Source organism: Aspergillus oryzae, chromosome 7 (genome assembly GCF_000184455.2).
Source record: "Aspergillus oryzae RIB40 DNA, chromosome 7".
NCBI classification, from domain to species: Eukaryota; Fungi; Ascomycota; class Eurotiomycetes; order Eurotiales; family Aspergillaceae; genus Aspergillus; species Aspergillus oryzae.
Window position 1 is genome coordinate 2,287,361 of NC_036441.1, and position 19,978 is coordinate 2,307,338.

The 19,978-nt window shown below is 50.5% G+C and overlaps 2 protein-coding genes across 2 annotated transcripts; both read right to left on the reverse strand.

Annotated features, from left to right (window-relative positions):
- Positions 1-1,510: 1,510 nt before the first annotated feature.
- Positions 1,511-4,364, reverse strand: AO090011000894 (uncharacterized protein; the record flags this gene model as incomplete). The annotated part of the gene is made up of 4 exons (XM_001826409.1): positions 1,511-1,581; positions 1,661-1,863; positions 1,916-3,895; positions 3,964-4,364. The coding sequence occupies 4 exons, from the start codon at positions 4,362-4,364 to the stop codon at positions 1,511-1,513; spliced, it is 2,655 nt and encodes an 884-aa protein (XP_001826461.1).
- Positions 4,365-5,441: 1,077 nt separating this feature from the next.
- On the reverse strand, positions 5,442-19,276 carry lah (involucrin repeat protein; the record flags this gene model as incomplete). Its single annotated transcript, XM_023233153.1, has 4 exons — positions 5,442-6,971; positions 7,037-8,466; positions 8,521-17,557; positions 17,684-19,276. 4 exons carry the CDS (start codon positions 19,274-19,276, stop codon positions 5,442-5,444), a joined length of 13,590 nt encoding a protein of 4,529 aa, XP_023093686.1.
- Positions 19,277-19,978: the final 702 nt, after the last annotated feature.

Sequence of the window (19,978 nt, forward strand, 5' to 3'; positions counted from 1 at the left end):
GTAGATCTGAGAGGTCGACGGATTCGACACAATGATGATCTTCTTGTCGCACACAAAAACACGTTACACGGGCGAGGAAGTTGGACGAATAGACGACGGCCACATGCTGACGAGGAGAATACCACAGGAAAAGTCAGATTTCGTAAGTTGTCTGTAGGCGACAAGTAGGGTGAATGATTCGCAATGTTCAAGAAATCAAATAATAATCTAGGCAGACCGAAGTCAAAGTTGCGGGCGCAAGCGTGGACATAACTTGATCAGAAGACGGTGAGATGGAACGTCTAGAACATAAGCTCCGAGCTCGTTTAGCCAACGGGAATTACCGTCGATCGCAACCAACGTCAAAAAGTCGCTGAAGTTTGAACCGGCCCTGGGCAGCGGACGAGATCTGAGAGTCGTGGGTATCGGCTATTATCGATTCGGGCTCACGGAGCACTCAGGAATGGCGACAGCGGTTCCAATAGGTACAAACGAACTGTGAGACGCAAGGAATCACAGATTCAAACCAGTCGCTCTCGCAGGGCCGAAGCGAATGCAGCCAGAGAGGTTTAGGTGGTTGACTAAACCGGGTGCGGGAGGACGGTAATGGAAGGAAAGAATAGTAGACTAGACTAACGACCACCCACTCAGGGGAGGGGGGAAACCGAGGCCAATGACAGGGGCCCACGTCAAGGAACGAAAGCTTTAGTGTGGGAAGGCCGAGGGCACGATCTGGGGCGCACAGGCAGGAAGGCACCCACAAGGATGGGTTAGCGGTGGGCACTGGCGCGGAGGAACACCCGAATGATAAGGAGGACCGAAGGGTAGTATACAGTCGGGATGGTAGTAGAGAAAGGGAAGTGACCGTGGGGGTAGAGAGGAAAGAGAATGAGAATGAGAAAAGAGAGTAAGGATGATGACGAGGAGGAGGAAGAGGAGGAGATCGATGCGGTAATGATGAAGAAGGAACCTCCCCCGGTAAGTCCAAAAAAGCTAAAAAGGTTATTCAACCCAAGGAAAATTACGGTTACCGAAAAGAAACGGGACGAAAAGAACCGTCCCAGAATTACTCAACTTATTCCACCCTAGTCATCATGACCTCATGAAAATGGAAGACAAAAGAAGGGGACGGACAAATCAAATCAGTCCATGCTGGGTAAAGGTTATGTTTCATACAGACATAAACAAAACTTCACGGCCTTTGATTGAACTCGAAAGAGAAACCAACCATGTCCAAGTTCATAAAGAAGGGGGGAAAGAATCCTTCTTCTATTTTTCTTGTGATATACGTTTAATTTTAATTTCAATTTTAGTTTTTGTTTTTTTTGTTTTTTTTATTATTATTTGTTTTTCCTTCCACCCCCTCCCAAAAAAGAAAAGAAAGATCTATATACAGGCCTAAACAGAGATCTAGCCAGTAATACATGACCGCATATAGCTTCAATACAGGGGCCCAATTATTGCAAGACCAAAACCCCTTTAGACAAATATAAACTGATTTTTAAGGTGCAATGCGCTATTGCATTGCAAACTATACAATCTTATACACCCGTTTGGCAATGAGAAATGACGCAAAGGCGAAAATGATCAAACCAGCCGTAACTGATCAAGGGTAGGATGTTAGTCAGTCTATCATCAGATCAAGGGGCTGTTAGTTGTGTGAAAATAAGGGGAAACCTACTCGACCAGAACCACGTCAAGCTATCCACATCCTGACCCGGTACCTTGACGTTCATCCCCCACATGCCGCAGATAATGTTAAGTGGAAGAACGATTGTTCCCATCACGGTCAACTTGCCTAATACATCCGCAGTCTGTTCCTGGCGCTCATTCATGAGAATGTTTATCTGTGCCAAATAGTTGGAATGTGCTCGGGACAGAAGCCTTGATGGTTGATCAGTTATAAGTATTCTAGAAAAGAGGAGTTGTGACATACGTCTCGTAGTAGGTCAAGCTACTCGTCATTGTCATGATGTGATCTTGGATGTCTCCCAGGTATAGGCCAATCTCGGACTTCGGCGCCACTTCCCACTGCTCGTTGCAGCGCTTGGCAAAGCCTTTGACAACGTCTGCCTTGTTGCTCAGCAGTCGATACATGCCCATTACTTTCTTCCGACAAACCCCCACCCTTCGAAGCACTTCACCTGGAGCTAGCGTAGTCGAAGCTTCAACCCCATCGTCCTCTAGCTTGCTACTTTGGCCCATTACCGGCTCAGGGGAGTGCATTTTCATGATCATGCCATCGATCTCGTCGACCTCATCCTCAATAGACTGGATCAGCGGGCCGAAGACATCAGTAATATCATCAATTATGGCATACGATATCCAATCAGAACTGAGGATTAAGTAGTCCATTAGTTGACGGATTCGCCGGCGCACATTCGCCGGGTGAGGTGTCTGAGAAAAGTGGAAGGACAAGACTCCTTCCCGGAACACAACCACGTACATATTCACTGGTTGCAGATAGTTCTCACTATTTGGGTCTTGGTCGAAGGTCCGATAATTGACAAAATAATAATTCCGAAACAGTTCAACTTTCTCCCGTGCCTCTTGCATCATGATATCCTCTGCCGTGAGCGCGTGGACCCCGAAGGCTTTGGCAATCACTCGCATCTCTGCATCCGTAGGGCAAAGAACGTCAAGCCAGAAGGTTGGCCGGGGCCCATACTTTTTTGGCTTCGTTTGTTGGTACGGCCGTCGAGACGGGGAGGCATTTGCTGACGTGCGTGCTTCAGATACAGCTTCGCTGATGATGGACATACGAGGTTGTTGCTTTGAACCGTCTATATTGTCATGGTGGCTGTTGATAAATGGTGAAGTCCGGTTTCCATCAAAACCATGGTTGTTGTGATGTTTATTGTCAAAGGGTTCTTCTTCAGGGTCATGATCGGAATCCGTCTCGTCTTCTGAAGAAACTTCTAATTCGGGAGGGTCTGGGATAAAAAGCTCGCGGAAACTGCTTCCGGGTTGTACTAGCTCAGATATTGTCTGGGCGTGTATCGTACTTTGGAATTCCTCGTTGAAGTATGTGAATCGATAAGGAGCCTCCTCTTCCTCCCGTCGCCAGAGCTGATACTGTGGGCGCAGACGACCCTCAATAAGCACAGGCTCACTAATCTTCTTTGCTCGAAAGTCACCCGTGCGCTCCTCCTTTTCCTCACGGCTCCATTCCTCCAAAACTGACAAATCGGGCCATTCTCTGCGCCGCCGTCTCCGACGCTCAGTTTCACGCGATGCTCTTGCTGCGTCCTCATCGGCCAGTTCAGATACTTCCTCAGTCGGAAAACAAACATCTTCTTCGGCAGGCAAAGTTCGACGTCGAAGAAGACCTTCTTGCGGAGGGCGATGCCGCGGTGACACGGAAGGAGGAGAGCTTCGGATTCGATTGGTACCGCTTTCAACATCGATCACCATGTCGTGTGATAGGGGCATCGATTCCATCCGATTGTCAATAGACTTGGCCAATGAGAAGTCAAAATCAGCCCCCGTCACAACCGCATCATCATAGCCCATATCGGCTCTAAGCTTCGGCGAAGTTGGCATCGATGGTGGATTGTTGATATCGTAATCGCGATCCTGTTCGGGAAACCCGGGGCTCGGGATACGACGAGGTGAGCATCGGGACGAGTTCGTTTGGACTGATGAACGTCGTTGGCGAAAACTGAATGGAGTTGACTTTGAATCGGTTCCATATCGAGAGATATTGGCTCTATGAGCGGATGACGGACGCATCAACGGTGTCCGATCATCCACAGGGTCAGGGCCATCGCTGTCATCATCCACGGGAAGAGTTCTTGTACCAGACGGCTGATTACGAGAGCCCAAATCACCGGTACGGATTGTAGTGGACAAGGACCCGGGTCGAAAAGATTGAGCAAGTCGGCTGTCTCTGCGCGGCCGCATCATGGGTTGATTCCTGGGCAGTTCCGGACTTAGGTCAGTAATAAAACTAGCATAGACACTAGCATCAAAGACAACACGTACCTATGGTCCAGTAAAGCTTCACTTTCCAGACTAGTGCTACTTAAATCTCTCCCCAGCTTGTAGAACGGAAGCGCGCCTCGAGACTTGGTTTGATCCGCCATCATAGCCATGTGTTCCACTTCGGGGCCCGGGGTAGTAGGAGCTCCGGCATGAGGATCTTCGGCACCGATAAAAGATTGCCGACGATTACGACGTTTCCGATGTTTCTTCTTCCGTTTCGCGCGCTTTCCCGTGGTCGATTTGCTATCTATCTGAGGGTCTTGGGTCGTTTCGGAAGCTAAGGGATCATAGGTAGTGGAGGGGCGAGTGTCTGGACGTGAGTTGACGGAGCGGCCATCTTGTGAAGAAGACAACCCATGATTGGGACTCGTTTGATACGCAGCAGATGGAGCGTCAGCCATGCTGATCGGAGGGTGCAGAACGCGAGGTATCCGTGATGATTGGCAGACCGAAGAAAGCCGAGTATGCTTATCTCCCTTCTAGAGCACAAGTCAACCCTAAATTGGGTAATAAAGTACCGGACTGAACCAAGTGCCAATTCAACGTATATGCAGTTGTGATAGGCCCAGTGTAACAGAATCCAGCATTGTCGAGGCCAATTCACCGAAACACGGGGCGAGAAGCAACGATTGGCGAAAATGGAACCTGTGGCGAGTTGCGGTGGGACATGGGGAAATGAGTAAGAGCAAGGGCGGACTCCATAAAAGAGACGCTCGTTGGAAGATAATAATAGTCGCCTGAGCTGCAGGATAAAAGACGGTGTCGAATGGACAGTGTGAGTGTTGAGTGTGAGAGAGTGCGTAGGAAAGGAGGTCAAGGCACAGCCCAGTTTTTGGAGGTTTGGTCTGGGTCAGACTTAGGCCCCACGATGGTTCTTGTTCTGCGCTTTAACTTTCGGTATGTATGATGTATGAGGTCAGCATTCCGCCTTTCTACTCTACGGGCCCCATGAAACCTAATTCATTGACATTGCATGGTATCAAAATAGAAAAAAAATATAAGTACACAAGTACATCATATAAGTATGCTCTCGAACGAGAGTCCTTACATAATGAACATAATCCAACTCGTCTCCCATGTACATAGAAAGCAGTCATTATATCAAGAAGTGAAGAAATAAACAGGGCGTGACATCATAAGCTCTAAAAAGTAGACGGAGATGTTGGCAGTCATCATAGTCATCATAAAAGGAACAGTGGTAAAGCAAGACAAAAAAAAAAAAAAAAAGAAAAAAAAAAGAAAAAAGAAATAAGAAATAAAAATCAAATCCCAATCCCATCGTAATTATGATTACCTTTTTGTGTTTCCGAACCGTATTGCCCATTATCCAACCATCCATCCTTGACCTTGACGCCCCAAGCACTATACCAGTTCCCATCCCAAAAGGAAATATAACCATTCTGTGGTTTCCTCAATGATTTTTGTCCACAGCAACGGTCGAAGTCAACTCATGGCGAGATATGATCGAGTGTGACGCCTCAAATCACATTGCTCATGTCCATGGTCGACGACGGAGCAATACTGTGAATGGACCTGGTGCCATCCAAGGACATTCGGTCACCACTGAGCATTCTGGTAACCTTCTTGTCTTTAGGAGAACGTGCAACGAGTACTTGCGCCGGGCAAACGACTACTTCATCTTCGCCTTCACCCGCGTCATTGCCCTTCTTCACTACCAGAGGGAATAGGACAACCCGGACCACAGCTTGTTGGGACTCCAATTCCTCATTTGAAGTAGTTTCGCCGCTGCGCTCGTTCATTAGGGACGCATTGAAATAAACTTGCCGTGCAAGGTCACCATTGGTATCGTACTCAGGTTGTAGTGGGGGGAGCATGATGTATTCCGCCAGCTGCGTGCGCATTTCAATAGATAGGTTAACTGCAACCCGCAGTACCTTGCGCAGGGACTCTAGAAGCTGGGGCTCTACATTGCTCGGTGGTGGAAGAAGACGAGACAGCGTCTCAAAAATCTCCAAGGCCACAGCTTCTGTATCGTTTTGACGCTGCCGAGAGAAAGCAGGCCGCTTTGAGAGAAGGCTTAGGGTAGTAGCCCTCCAACGATGAACTGCACCGCGCGGGCCTACCTCACCTAGCTGTTTTTCAATGGACTTGAGCTTTTGTCGTTGTTCACGGTCCATGCCGAACAGGTAGCGAGTGAAAATGAACTCCCACACCATTGTCATTACCACCGACATGAACACGTCGCGTCGACGAACCCGGTCGGAGAGATAAACATCAGCATCGGATCCATCGAGTATGGCATTTTCAAACCTGTCTGCAATCTTTTCGTCCTGTATATCGTCCAGCTTGCGGCAGCGGCGCAGGTCGGAGTGCTTAGAGAAGCGTAGCACCCATTGTTGAACATGGCCACACAGCTTTTGGCACGCTGCGTCGAAGTAATCCTCATCCCTGAAGACTAACACGCTATCTTGCATGGATGCGGCGATCTGCTGTTGTAGTTCCTTCACTTTGTCCCGGGCGCTCTCCAAGTCCTCTCGCAGCCTGCGCAGCTCCATATTCTTCTGAGAAAGCGCCGCATCGATCTCCTTACGTACTCTATCTTGCATTTCGCTCGACAACTGCTGGTTCTGTAGGCGTAAATCGTCTAACTCACGATTTGATGACGCCCGTATGGTTTGTATCTCGGCAGCATGGGCGACGGTAATGTTGGAGTTCGCGACAGTCAGCCCTTCATTTTCTTCAGTCAACCGGGACACTTCTTTTTGAAGCCATTCTACTGAATTCTTGAGTTGTTCCACTTCAGCCTCCCTGTCCCGCAAGTCGGCAGCTCGCTCGTTGAGAGCATGGTCACTCTTGCGACGAGCAACACTTGCATTGCGGAGCTTGTCTTCAGCAGCTTCCCGTGCAGCAACAAGTAAGCGATTTTCCGAAACGAGTTGGTCAAGGCGAGTCTCAAGTTCTTGTAAGTGCTGCATACTTCGACGGTGCCGGATGCTGGGCGGTCGGCTAGGCGACCGAGGCGAGTTCGGCGTTTCCCCCCAACCCTCCTAGGTAAACAAACGTGAGTTGACTGAACCACAAGAAAGAGTATATGGTAACCAAGAATACTTACGTAAACATCAGCCATGTCTCGCAGGGGCCGTTTGCCCTTATCGGTGACGGGGTCGTAGGAAGAGGAGGAAGCTATGTGCTCAATATTGAAATCGGAAGGAGGGGGCTCGACAGGCGGTGGCTGGGGGCTGCGCGATGATTGGCGGGCGCCTGTTTGTGCTTGGCTCGCCGTCCGCAAATCACCGCTAGCGCTGCGGTCCATTCGTCGTAGCGACCGTTGGGAGTGTGCGCTGTGCACGCTTTTAATGCTACCCATACTGCTCGGTCTCAGGATTGGTACGCCTCTTTCAGGTGTTTGAATAGCTCCCGTAGGCGATTCATGGTCAATAGATCTGGCTGAGCCACGCTTCCTGATATGAAAGTCCTGATCTCCATCCTTGTCAAGAGTAGGCCATGCCTGGCGCGCCAGAGCGTTGTCTGTAAATTTCCTGATCAGTGTCTCGGGTCGCGGAAGCACATGTTCTGGCTTCATCTCCAAGCAGGGCGTTCCCTGTTCCTGATGCATGACTCCTATGGGGGTCCTTGTCCGATCAATTGGTTCATGTTCTGCAATAGGTTGCAATGGGGTCCGGGGAGGGGAGATTGCGCCTCTGTCTACCACCGATGGCACCCTAAAGGCTGAAGATGGCAGTGTGCTGTTTGGTTGTGCAGGTAGTGTAGCTTCTTCCGATGGCTTTGGTCGTGGGGAGGGGTCGCACGTCCCCTGGATTGACGGACTGCGGCCGAGCTGACGGAGAGACCCGGGGCTGGCTTGCCGATCTATGCACATGGCATTCGACGAGGAGCTGATAAATGTAGGTGGTTGCTCGTGGATTGGTGATGGCTCGTATAATGGAATCTCCCGCGCAAGAGAACCCGTCCCAGCTGATTCAGCTTCTGTATATAGGACATCCTCGGGGTTCTTGTGGTTTCCGTGAGCTAAACGAGATGCAACTGGCATTTGGATATCATGAACTGTAGTCCCTCCTGGTAAGTCCTCTAGCGTAGCAGTAGTTGTCCGCTCTGAAGCCATTAAAGGATTTGCAATGTGGTCGTTGTCCTTACCAAAAGTGGCAGCGATGGGTGCTTCCGAGACCTGCATCGCGTCTCCGCGACTCGCTCCTTGGTCATTGGTCTCATCCTCAGCCCCATCTTTTACAGACTCCGACGACTTGGTGGTGATAGGTCGCCGAAATGACCCTCGTTCCAAGTTGGGAAATATACTGGCAATTTTGCTTTGCTTCTGGGAAACCGAGCCAGTGTCTCCCATCGCCTGCTTCCCTGAAATAGAATCGTCTAGGGAATGCTCGCGGGCCGCTTCTAAGATTGGCTCCGTTTTGGGCTCCTCCCTTGACGGGGCAAATTGCTCTTCTGGCGTCGCAAGTTTCGCCTCAGAATCTTGTCCTTGCGGCCCCATATTTGCCTTCGCCTCTATGGCTTCAGCCGACTCGTCTGATTATCTGGTTAGCCCTTCTGGAATAGCAAACTCATCGAAATCGGCAATACCTGGCTCAAATGGGGCCGCGACAGCTTCAGGTGAAGATTGGGGAGTCTGTTCTAAAGCATCAACTTTTTCCTTCTCCCAATCTATCAAAGGCCATTCATCGTCCTTTGCAGACCTTTCCGTTGCCAATGTCTCTGATTGATACTGATCTTGGGAAGGCTTCACGTTTGCCTTTCCACTGGTACTTCCAATTTCTTCTGGCTCCCTGATCTCTACGCTGAGGTCCTCTTCAATCTTCTGCGTGTTCTCCCGAGATAATGCTTCGAAAGGAGATTTTTCTGCGGTGCTTACTTCAGTCATTGGAGGCTCTGAACTCTCTGGCTTTGCTTCGTGAACAAGCAGGGCCACCTCAGTAGACTCGGTATTTCCCCCTGATGCCGGTTGATCTGCTCGCTCAGGAATCTGCAGCCCAGCCTCTTGCTTCGATCTCCCTCCCACCTCCTTTGATACGGTCCCGGGAGCTGGAGTTTCCTGTTGCGTAGAGTGCCCTCCAATCCGCTCCTCGGCTGCCTCAGGATCACCTCCCTCGGAAGTCTGACTGCTCAACTTTCCTTGGGTTTCAGCGTCTTTGTCCTCTCCCTCCTGCAACTCATGCGTGGCCTGAGTCTGGGCAGGAACCTCCCTAGGCATAGGCGGACTTCTTTCTTCTGTTGCAGATACAGCCTCGAATACCGGCTTCGATACGCCTGACACGCTCTGTGGGCCTTGCACTTGGTCTTGCATGGGCTTTTCTCCAGGCGCCAAGCTGGATTCAGCGGCACCAGTTATTGCGGTGGAGCCGACCACTGCTTCAAGGTTGCTCCCTGCATTTATCCCTCTTTTAGACTCTGCGGGTGAGGGATCAGCCATTTCAATTGACGTTGCTTTGGCTTGTTTCTTCGCTTTCTTTTTTTGTTTCTTCGACGCTTTACGGCTCAAAGTTTGTGTCATATTTTCCTCTTCACCTTTTTTAGTCACACCCTTCAGTTCTTCGTGGTTCAACTGTTCCGGTGTAGGTTCAATGCTGGCTTGCAGTTCCTTCTCAGCTAATGGTTGACTTCTAGGACCCAAGGATTCCACGGGATCTAAAGTTGCTCTTTTGTTGGCTTCCGGAAGTTCAGCGGTTGTCTCTCTACCATCTGGTTTCTCTCTTGCCGTATCTGACATAGAGGGCGTTTCTTTGTCCTCCCTGTTCTCCTCGCCTGAGCTAACTGGCAATAAGTCCTGGGGTTCTGCCTGTATTTCACTTGAGGCCTCAGCAGACTTCGACTTGTTAGTCACCTCTGCACCACTGCAGCGTGATTCTTCCACTGTTTGTGAGTCTGAAACAAGATCAACTCCCTCCAGTCTCGTTTCTCTGGGGCTTGCAGTCTTATCTTCATTCGTGTCATTTTCAGTGGCTGGTCCAGCGTTGCTAACTTCCAGTTCCGAATCTTTGGCTTCGCGCGTGACATGATCGGTTGATGTCGTAGAGACTAGATTAGGCTGAGAAGAATTATCTTCCGGTTGAGAATCGTCTGGTTGCTGCGCCTGATGTAAATCCTTCCAAGGCGCTATTGCTTCAGGTTTCTCAACGTCAATAGCTGAACCGGTGTTTGTCTCTCGCAGGTCTTCGGGAACCCCTGCTTCAGCAGGAGAGAGAGAAACTGTTTTTTCATCTGTTGCTAGCGGATCATTCACGGAAGTACCTCGCACCTCAACAGCAACGAGAGATGCTTCAGGCACTGCTTCTTGATCCTTTTCTTCAAGCTTCTCATCTGTCTGGGCCGGCATCGTATCTTTCCTAGACCCTTGGCCTGTGGTTTCCGCAGTCGTATCTCGCTGGGTTTTTAACTCGTCCCAGTTTGGTGTAAATACCTTGCCACTTTCGTCTGTTTCCGCTGAAACGTCTTCAGCTGGCAGGTGCTCGAGGGAAACCCTATCTGCCTCGCTAGTGGCCTCCTGCTCCGTTGTTGACGCATGATCTTCAGTTCCTACCTCGATTTGCTCAGACATTGTGACAGATTCGCCGGAGACAACTACCTTTTCGGCTTCGGTATTCTCAGGCACGGGTTTGGTAGGAGAGTCGACGGGAGTGGCTTGCTGTTGATCTACCTGCGAAGATACCATGTGATCAGTCCAAAACAGATTCTTATCGTTTTCGCCGTGGGACTCGGTGCCGTGGGACTGATTTTCTTTACCGTCATCTTCAGCAGGTAGGGTTGCCGTATCAACCGAAGGGTCTGAGGGTTTCAATCCAGCGGAGACTTGGGTTGCCGTTGCCTCATGCGCGACATCTCCAGTTGAAGTGGTGCTCGCATTTATCAAGGGACCTTGAGTCTTCTCTTCCGGTACAATTGAGGCAGACTCCGCGGCAGTGGAGGCAGCACCGCTACCATCTAGGTTTTTTGACTGACGCTTTCTCTCCTTCTTCTTCGCCTTTTTCCTTTCTTTCGCCGACATAGCCGGTGCGCCATCATTCTTGGGGATTTCAGGCTGCTCCCTCGCCTGCTGTTCGGTTCCTTCCGACTCATTCACTTCGTGAACAGTACCATCAACTACCTGTTCGGTTTCAGCTCGCGCATGTTCGACAATACCCTCCGGTGCCATAGATGGCACATCTTGACTGGAAATTTCGGAAGGCTTCGCAGCATTATCCGGCTCAATTACCTCTTCGATAACCCCCGGGGCTGCAGTACCGTTATCCTCTTCAGCTTGTACGGGTGCCTCTTCAATGCTTGGTTCAGGTACAACAGATGTCTCGTTCTCAATTGTTTCTTGGGTCTTGCGTTTCTTCTTCTTTTTCTTGTCTTTTTTGGACTTGGAAGAGCCACTCTCTTGTTCGGCCTCCTGGACTACCACGGTAGATTCCTGCACGGAAGTAGGGGGTGTTTCGAGTACGGAAGCTTCCGGAGCGGACTCGACACCATGTTTCTCGCTAGTCTCTGGGGCGGTCTGAATACCTGTACCCTGCTGTACTTGTTCCTCAAGGGGTTCGGTCACAGAGGCGTCATCGTTGGCATATCCTCCTTCAGGAACTATAGTTTCATTGACTAGCTCTCTCGCCACCGACGGCGTCTGACCCATAGGATCAGGGTCTATGGGCCCTAATGTGCTGGCTTGTGCTTCGGTGACAGAATCATTGTACGGCTGAGTAACCTGTTCGTCATGTGGTACGACCTCTTTGTTCGACTCTGGCCCATCCTCCCCAAGTGCGACTGTAGGAACGCCCTTGTGTAGGTCTGAAGTTGTTTCTCTAGGCTGTACCTCGTCGGCAGTAGTATTATCAGCATTTTCCTGGCTTTCTTGAACTAGGCTACTGGCTTCTGCCATTTGCTCATTTGTCTGCTCTGGAGGTTGGCTAGCTTCTCTAACATGGTGACTCGCTTCTGTTGTTTCAGTAGCTTCAGATGACTTCGTGGGAGCCTCCTGTTCATTGTTTGCGAAAGAAACAGATTTGCGCTTTTTCTTATCCTTCTTGGCCTTCTTCTTGGAGACTGATTCCTGAGTATCCGCCATAGGTTCAGGCTCTAAAGGCCTTGTGAGGTCGACCTGTTCTGGAGACTCAGTGGGCTCTGGCTCATTTGATTCCGGCTGTTGCGTAGGCTTTTCTGAAAAAGCATGTTGTGACTCTTCTGCAACATTATCGGGGAAAGAAAGTTGCGGTTGCTCGGGAATTTCAAGTATATCCGAACGCGCATCAGAAGGCTCTTCCACAATCTCTTCTCTAGCGGCCGCAGGCTGATCATCTGCCAAGGAAATTGACTGTTGTTTTTTCTTTTTCTTCTTATCCTTTTTAGACTTTTTGGGAGCAGGAGGTTCAGCTTCCCCATCAACTGCGTTTTGCGGAATAACATCGGTCAAGGAGATTTCGGCATCTTCAGTTTGTTCTGGTACAGCTGTTTCATCTAGCGTCCCTTCCTGAGGCTGCTGCAGAGTGTCTTGTGGAACAACGTCAATCAAGGGCATATCAGTATCTTTAGTCTGTTCTGGTGCAGCTTCCGCGCTTGGTGCTTCCTCGTGGGGCTGCTCTGGAGCGTCTTGCGGAACAATATCAACCAAGGGAATGTCAGCATCTTTAATCTGTTCTGCCACAGCTGTTTCATTTAACACTCCTTCCTGAGGCTGCTCCATAGTGTCTTGCGGAACAATGTCAGTCAAGGGGATGTCGGCAGCTATAGTCTGTTCGGGAGCGGCTTCCTCGCTTGGTGCTTCTTCCTTAGGTTGTTCCAGAGCCGTGTCCGCATTCATGGTTGGCGCAGCATCGAGCGTGGCGTCCCCAGACTCTACCTCAACTTTCTTTTCACCCGTGGTCTCTTGCTCGACACCCATTCTTTCAACCATGTGCCTTTCCTCAGCATCGGCTCCTGAATGCTTTTCATTCTCAGGGGTACCTTCGAAATCCAATGGTGTATGATCCGTATGTTGTGTTTGGCCGAGCTCTAGATTTCCTGCTTCAATTGCTGAAACACCAGCAATGTCTGTGGGCGTTTCTTCGGGCTCTTGCTGGGCAGGTTCTTGGGATTGCTCGTCCAAGCCCTCATTCAACGCAACGGCGGGTTCTGTGTCTGTGACCGTTTCAACCCGAGGTTGTTCACTCGCCAACTCATCTACAACTGTTGGTTCCTCGGCTGAAGCACCATGTTCCTCAGGTTCTTTGCTAGGGGCGGATTCTCCAACAGAGGTTGGATCACGTTCTAAGGAAGCATTTTCTGGGCTCGGATTAAGAGCGCGGTCAGAAGCTAGTGTTTCATCCAACGAAGCGGATTTGCGATGCTTCTTTTGTTCTTTCTTAGTCTTCTTCTTTTCAGCAGCACTCATCGCGGGCGCTGTTTCTGGTGAAGCCGTGTCTTCCACAGCTTCAGTGACGTCGAGGGGTTGTTCGCTTCCGGTTGCCTCCTCCTGAACTAGTTCTTGACCCTCCGTGGCTGGGGGCTTTTCAATAGCAACAGGAATGTCTATGTTTGGGCTTGCAACTTCTGTGTTCGATGTGGGTTCAGAAGCTGCTACATGAGCGTCGGGTAAGGACGGCAAGCTTTGTTTCTTTTTCTTTTTCTTCTTGTTCTTCTTGCCTGCCGGTGTAGATCCCCCCGCTTCAGGTTCGGCATCAGGCACAGGATCGTCTGGGACATGCTCAGCTATATGTGGTGTACTATGATTGGTCTCAGCGGGGTTCTCCACAGGTACATTGGACTCATTTTCTGCTGCTGGAATAGCATCTACTGCTTCAGTCGTCTCTGCTACCTCGTTAGTCGCAGTAGCGTCCTGTGGTATATGTTTGTCATCCGTGGGATACACCACACCGCTTGTTTCCGCCAGTGGGGTCTCGGCAGCAAGCCCCTCAGCGGAGAGTGGAGGTTGGGTCTCCGCATCAGCCACAGCTTGAGGATCCGAAGATATGGATTTGCGGTTTTTCTTTTTCTTTTTGCCCTTCTTCGTTGGCTGCTGCCCCTCCGGAGCTTCCTCTGAGCCGGCTTTTTGGGCCGTCTCTGCCGACCCAGCATCTTGAGACTCAATTGGCCTCTCTGCGACAGCACCAGACATCGTTTCAGGTGAAACGTTTATAGCACCCTCGTGTGCGTTGTCCGGGGCTTCCTCGGGCTGCCTCGCTTCAGGCTCTTCTTTGGGAGGTATAGCAGGTTCGTCTTCCGCCCGGGGCGTGGCTCCGTCATTAGACGGCACATCAGGTGGAACATCGCCCCCCACCTTCTCCACAGGTGGCTCCGTATCACTATCGCGCTTACTTTTCTCCATGTTGTTGCAGTTTCGTCGCGATAAGGAATTTTCAGTTTGCGCGTCGGTAACGTCAGCATCTTGAGTTTTTGTACCAGCGTCAGCAATTTCAGCCGCCGGCTCAGGAGAAGATATTGGTTCAACAGGCGCAGGATTACCCTGCATCTGCTGTTGTTCTGGCGATATCTGTCCGGAGCTAGGTTCCATAGGTGCTTTTGCCTCGTCTGTTCTGGTAGTTTGCTCACTTTCCAGTTGTAATGGTCCGGATTCAGATTCGACCGGCGCAGGGTCAACGGCACTCATCTCACTAGATAGCCCCTCCTGCAAACCTGCTGCAGAACTATTCTCACCCCTCACAGACGCAGCTTCCGTAGATTGCTCTAGTACTGCAGAGCTAGGTTCAAAGACAACTCCAGGGGCTTCCTCTCGGACAGAGGTATTATGTTCTGTCGATTCTTGTAGTTCTGGCTGTTCAAAGGGGGTCTCAGGTAGGACAGCATCCTGCCCACTTAACTCCAGGCTTTCAGCTCCCTCCATTGTACCTTGCACGGGATGCTCAGAGCTGGAGGTGATTTCTTCGGAAGGCAGTAAGGCTTCTTTCACAGGCGGGTAATCATCGATGGCAGATCTCGAAAGCTCCTCACTTGCTTGCAAAGTAACCTCTGGTTCCGTCTGGCTGGACGTCACAAATTCCACGTCACCGAGTTCTTTGACACTCTCATTTGCATCAAAGCTCTTGCTCACCTTTCTCCTGTCCTCGTCAGTCTCCAAATTGTTGGTAAGGACATCTATATCCGCGGCCGCTTCACTGTCGGTAGCCGCTGGCTTCGCATTTGAATCCAGCATTTTATCCGACTGTAAACTTTCCTGGTGAGCTTCTTCTTCCGCCCTAGGCATTGCCTGCTCAGGTGAAAGGACGTCTGTGATGATAGGAGCATCTTCAGCTTTGGGTAACCCTTGTACCGGGATCGTAGTGGCCTCGGGTGCTTGCATTGTCCGCGCTACATCTGTCACCAAGACCTCTGGATTGGGTTTCTGTTCAGTTGCTGAAGTGTCTGAAGCTAGGTGAGCATTTTCTGGCTGCGGTATCTCCAAAGGAGGCTCCTGTTTAGATGGATTCGTGGATGCCGCTAGGTCAACGACGTTTTGTGGGTTTACGGCCTGAGCAGTAGGCTCCCAGTCCGAGGGCAAGCGTCCCTCTTTTATCTGTGTATCCGCTTCTTCCCCGGCTTTTAGGGCCGTCACAGCAAGCTCGTCCTCAGTAGCAAGTGCGTCTTCGGTTTTGATAATATCCACAACAGGCTCGGGCTCAGAAATAGGCATATCCACAGGTGCTTGTACATTGGCTGCCTCGTGTGGCTTGGAGAGGTCAATGGCGGACTCTACCTCCGCTTCTGAGGGTTTGTCGGTGCCTTCTGGTAAAGAAATCTGTTCAATTGAAGATTCTCCTTGAGTAATTGCTTCATCTATTTTCTCAACGTCTTCAGGGGTTGAAAGGGCTGCAAGAGCTGTGGCTGGGGTATCTTGTGACTCCGGTTCGTGTATATTCACGCTCTTGGGTTTTTTCTTTTTATCTTTCTTCTTCTTTTTCGATGAACTTGGAGATGTAGCACCCACTACTCCTTCTTCAGTGGGAGCTTGAGCTACTTCGTCGGCAGCCTTGTCTGTGCTCTCCCTTGTTGGCTTGGTTGATTCTGTCACTGCTGCTTCGTCAACAGTCTCTGTTTCTTCACCTTCAACAGAAATGATTGTGGCAGAAGTGAGGTTGGGATTAGATTCAGGTTTAGCCTCAGCGCTTCCCAATGACTCATTATCCCCTGTTGCAGACTTTTGTGGCTCAGATTTCATTCCACGCTGTGCCTCTTGTGGTTGTGTTATCTCATCTGCTGTATCACTAATTCCCGCCTTTGTCTCGCCAGTAGTTACAGCTTGTAACGGTTCGGCAGACAATGCACGTTCCTCACCAGCAGGTAGCAAAGGATCTGCAATTGTGGAATTGACAACTTCAGTAGGGCTAGTAGCTGCATATCCTGGATTCTCTCTACCTTTCTCCATTGCCTCTGTTGTTGGGATTTGGACAGCCGGAGGCACGGGAACGACTTCGTTTGACAGATCCCGGGAAGTTGGTTCATCAGACATTAGAGCATCGCCTGACTCAATGTTACTCTGGGTGGCTTTTGTCGGCGTTTTCTCGTCAGATGGCTGAAGCTCCGGTAGATCAACGTTCAGTACATTCATGATAGTCGTGTCGCCATCTGCAGAAGGAGCAACATCCCCGGAGGTCCTCGGCGCTTCAAGGTCAGGAGCTGTGAGCTCTCGAGTCAGATGTCCTTCAGCAGCATCCGAAGCACGAATCTGTTCCATTTTAGGAGTAGCAGGCCGGGACAAAGGTAGAGGTGGAAGGCTATCCAGGTTGCGCTCCAGCCCGCCATCGTCTTTTACACCGACTGCAGAGCCCTCGGCAGAAGGAAGAGCCCCAATTGTTGGAGAAGGGGGCAGCTCTGGATATGTGGACGGATCCTGGAGAAGCTCAGAGGGCGAATGGAACTCGTACTTGGGCTTATCCTTCCGAAGTAGTTGATTGGTATTCATCTGACCGAAACTTGCGGCAGTAGGTGTTACTTCCTCGGAATCAAGCACTCTGTGTTGGGAATTAGACGGCATATCAACGTCAATAGGCCGCTGGTCTCCATGAATACTAGGGCTCAAATCAAACTTTTCCCAGATCTTCTCATCCTGCAGAGATGCGAGGTCCTCAGCGGATGCATTCACTGATGACGTCTTACTTGATGGTAGCGAAGGTAACGGTTCCTCAGGTTGAACTTCAATTTTGCTACCATGGTGCTCGACAAGCCACAGGGGCCGCATCTCTCGTGAGTTTATAAATTCACCAGAAGCTGGACGCCGAGAACGCCCTGTTGGAGAGCCAGGAGACGGCGCTGCAATTGAGCTGGCTGAAGATGAACGATGAGCCCGTGGTGATGTGGTTGGCGGTCGACGAAAGTGCAAGGGGACGGCGGTAGGAGACTCTGTCGGTCGAACTCCGGACGACCGCCGTGACTGTTGGCCCTGGACATCTTCATGTCCCCGGGCCAACCGGGGTGAATTTGGTCTACTCTGAGACTTCGGGCTTAGGTCCATAGTTCTCCCCGGTGCAGGGGGTGATGCCGAACGACTTCTTGGCCGCTGTTCGAAAACATCTAGTCCCAATCCTGCGAGTTCTGCATCCGTCGAGGAGATACGCCCCGAAGCACCTTCACGGTCACCATCGCCTACCTGGTAAGGCATTTCGGGGCTTCCAGCTAAAAAAGACGGCTGGTCGTCTCCGTCTTGCGATATTGTCCGGTCCTGTGTACAAAGAAGAGGGAAAGGAAGGTATTTAGTACATGTGTTATACACCTTGCTTAAAATCGAATATAGGAATAAACTGAGCAAATCACAGTTTACGAACAACGAAAACAGCTAGAACCATACCTTCTCACGTTCCGTTGTTTTACCCGAGTCTGCTAATTCCCCGTATTTTTGTCGCCGCTTTTCCTCTCTCCGTTGACGTCTAGACTCCCCAGAATCCGGTGGTCCGACTTCGGATTGAACCTCGCGAGATGGATAGCTATCAGATGATGACTTTCTGCTTGCTAGCGGCTCAGAGACTTTAGAGCCGAATATATTACTTAAGATACCACCTGCCCTCTTTTCCTTTGTCTGTTCATCCGTACTTCTGCCGCGGTCACTAGTCTCTTCAACTCTGGCTGGGGAAGATGCCACAGAAACGGAGTCATCGAAAGTACCACTACCCCGCTTGGAATGTCTTTTCTTTCGCTTCTTCTTTTCGATAGTAGAGCCTTCTTCAGCGGCAGGTGGACTGGCCTGACTAGGGATATCGGAATCGCGACTGTATTTGCTGCAATTAGCTCCCTCCATCGGTGTATCACTATGTCTAGGTATGACAGCTGGGATAATTGACCTTAGATCATCCTGAACTGGTTCTTGTGTGTTCCCACGCGGCTCCCGCTGGCTGGTTGACTCCTCTAGTCTAAATCCACCAGACATATGCGAAACTTCCTCTGGAGCTGACTTGGTTCCAGAACGCTCGTCTCGAAAGACCAAGGTTGGTTGGCCCTCATTCGGTTTTTCCACAGTCCTTCCGGAAAGTTCACCCATCTCAGAGGCTTGTTCTCCGCTGAGCTGCTGGATCACTTCTTGCGCAATTGATGATGGTTGTTGATCGTCATGAAATGTTCTAACACTGTCGCTTATCGACACAGGCTCAGAGTAAAGCGGTCCGTTCTCAAAGGATTTCTTTAAGATTGGCTGCTTCTCTCCATCATCGAGTGTTACCGCCCCACCCACATAGCTACCAGCTCTAGACGGAGAGACGAGCTTTTCCGTGATGACCGATACAAGGGAAGGGTCAAAACCTAAGGCTTCAGCAGCTGCACCGGCTGTTGCTGCGACTACAATATCAGGATTGTACCCATTTGCGGCCTTGGGCAGATCTGCTTGAATGGCTGCAATTTCTCGGGTGGCTTCACTATCATTCTGCTTCTCCTGTCCTCGGTCTGCCACAATATCATGATCGGCGGAGTCGAGTTCAGAGGATGTAGAAGGGACTTCATACTCGCGAGTCTCATCCTTACCCCAAGATACGCGGGAGCCTGTTGTTGATCGCTTTGATTTCCTATCATCGTCAAGGACCTCGGGCGGCGATGGAATCGGAGAGGCAATATCTCTGACGGAGCCACTTTGGCTTTGAGGAGGCGTGGGCTCAACTACATTGAGCTTTGGAACTGGCCACGGTAGACCGCGATATTCTGGATGGTGCTCCTCAGTTGCCTTAATTTTTTGACTTGCAGGTTCCGCTTCTATGATAGTTGGAGTTGAAGCGGGCTCGCGACGCGCGTACGCGTCAGGGCTATAGCGCAACTCTTTGGGGGCGAAGAATTGTGCATAATCGTCATGGACTGGCTTCTTGCGAGGAATATCACGGAATACTGAAGTCTTAAAATGTTCTTGTGCAGGGACCGGGTTCGGGCGCTGGTCAACATCATCGTAGGCACGTTCAGGCATGGGAAGGCCAGATGATATTTCAGAACCTGACGCACGGCGTCTTTCTGCGCGACGCTTCTCTGAACGTTCCTGATGACTCCTCTGGCTCGATTCGGAGGGGTTACCGTTGAAGCTTTGACCGGAAAGTACACTACCTGCAGATGTACCTAGATCATCCCACGATGCTGGGCTTCTCTTCCCTCGAGGTTCACGTCCGTATCCTTCCTGGGGGCCAAAATCAGAATCCCGGTGTCCCTCATAGTAGCGCCTTGATCGATTCTTATCCGCGTGCGCCTCCCTATCAATAAGTTCAACTCCTTGGGACCCATGATCGCGCTTTTGATGCTCAAACTGATCTGCTCGTCGCTCCTTTTCTGCTTGCTCCCTAGTAAGGTCAAACTGTACGGAACCCTGATCTTTCATGGTAGAACGACGTTTCGCACTAGGCACCGATGTACTCACTAAAGGCTCCGTGTGAAACACAGGCGATGAGTCACTTCGTCGAGGGGGCCGGTTAACGTTTGATCGAATATCAGTAAAATCACGGTAAAGGGGGATTTCATGCTCCCTAAGGCCAGAACCATGAGCTTGGTAGTCATAGTGTGAAAGTGTATTGGCAAACGGGGGAGGACGAGATGGTACAGTGTAGGGAGGAATTGTCTCTCCTTGCGAAGTATAGACAGCCTGAGAGACCGGTGCCACAGGTTGGGGTTGTTGAAGAGG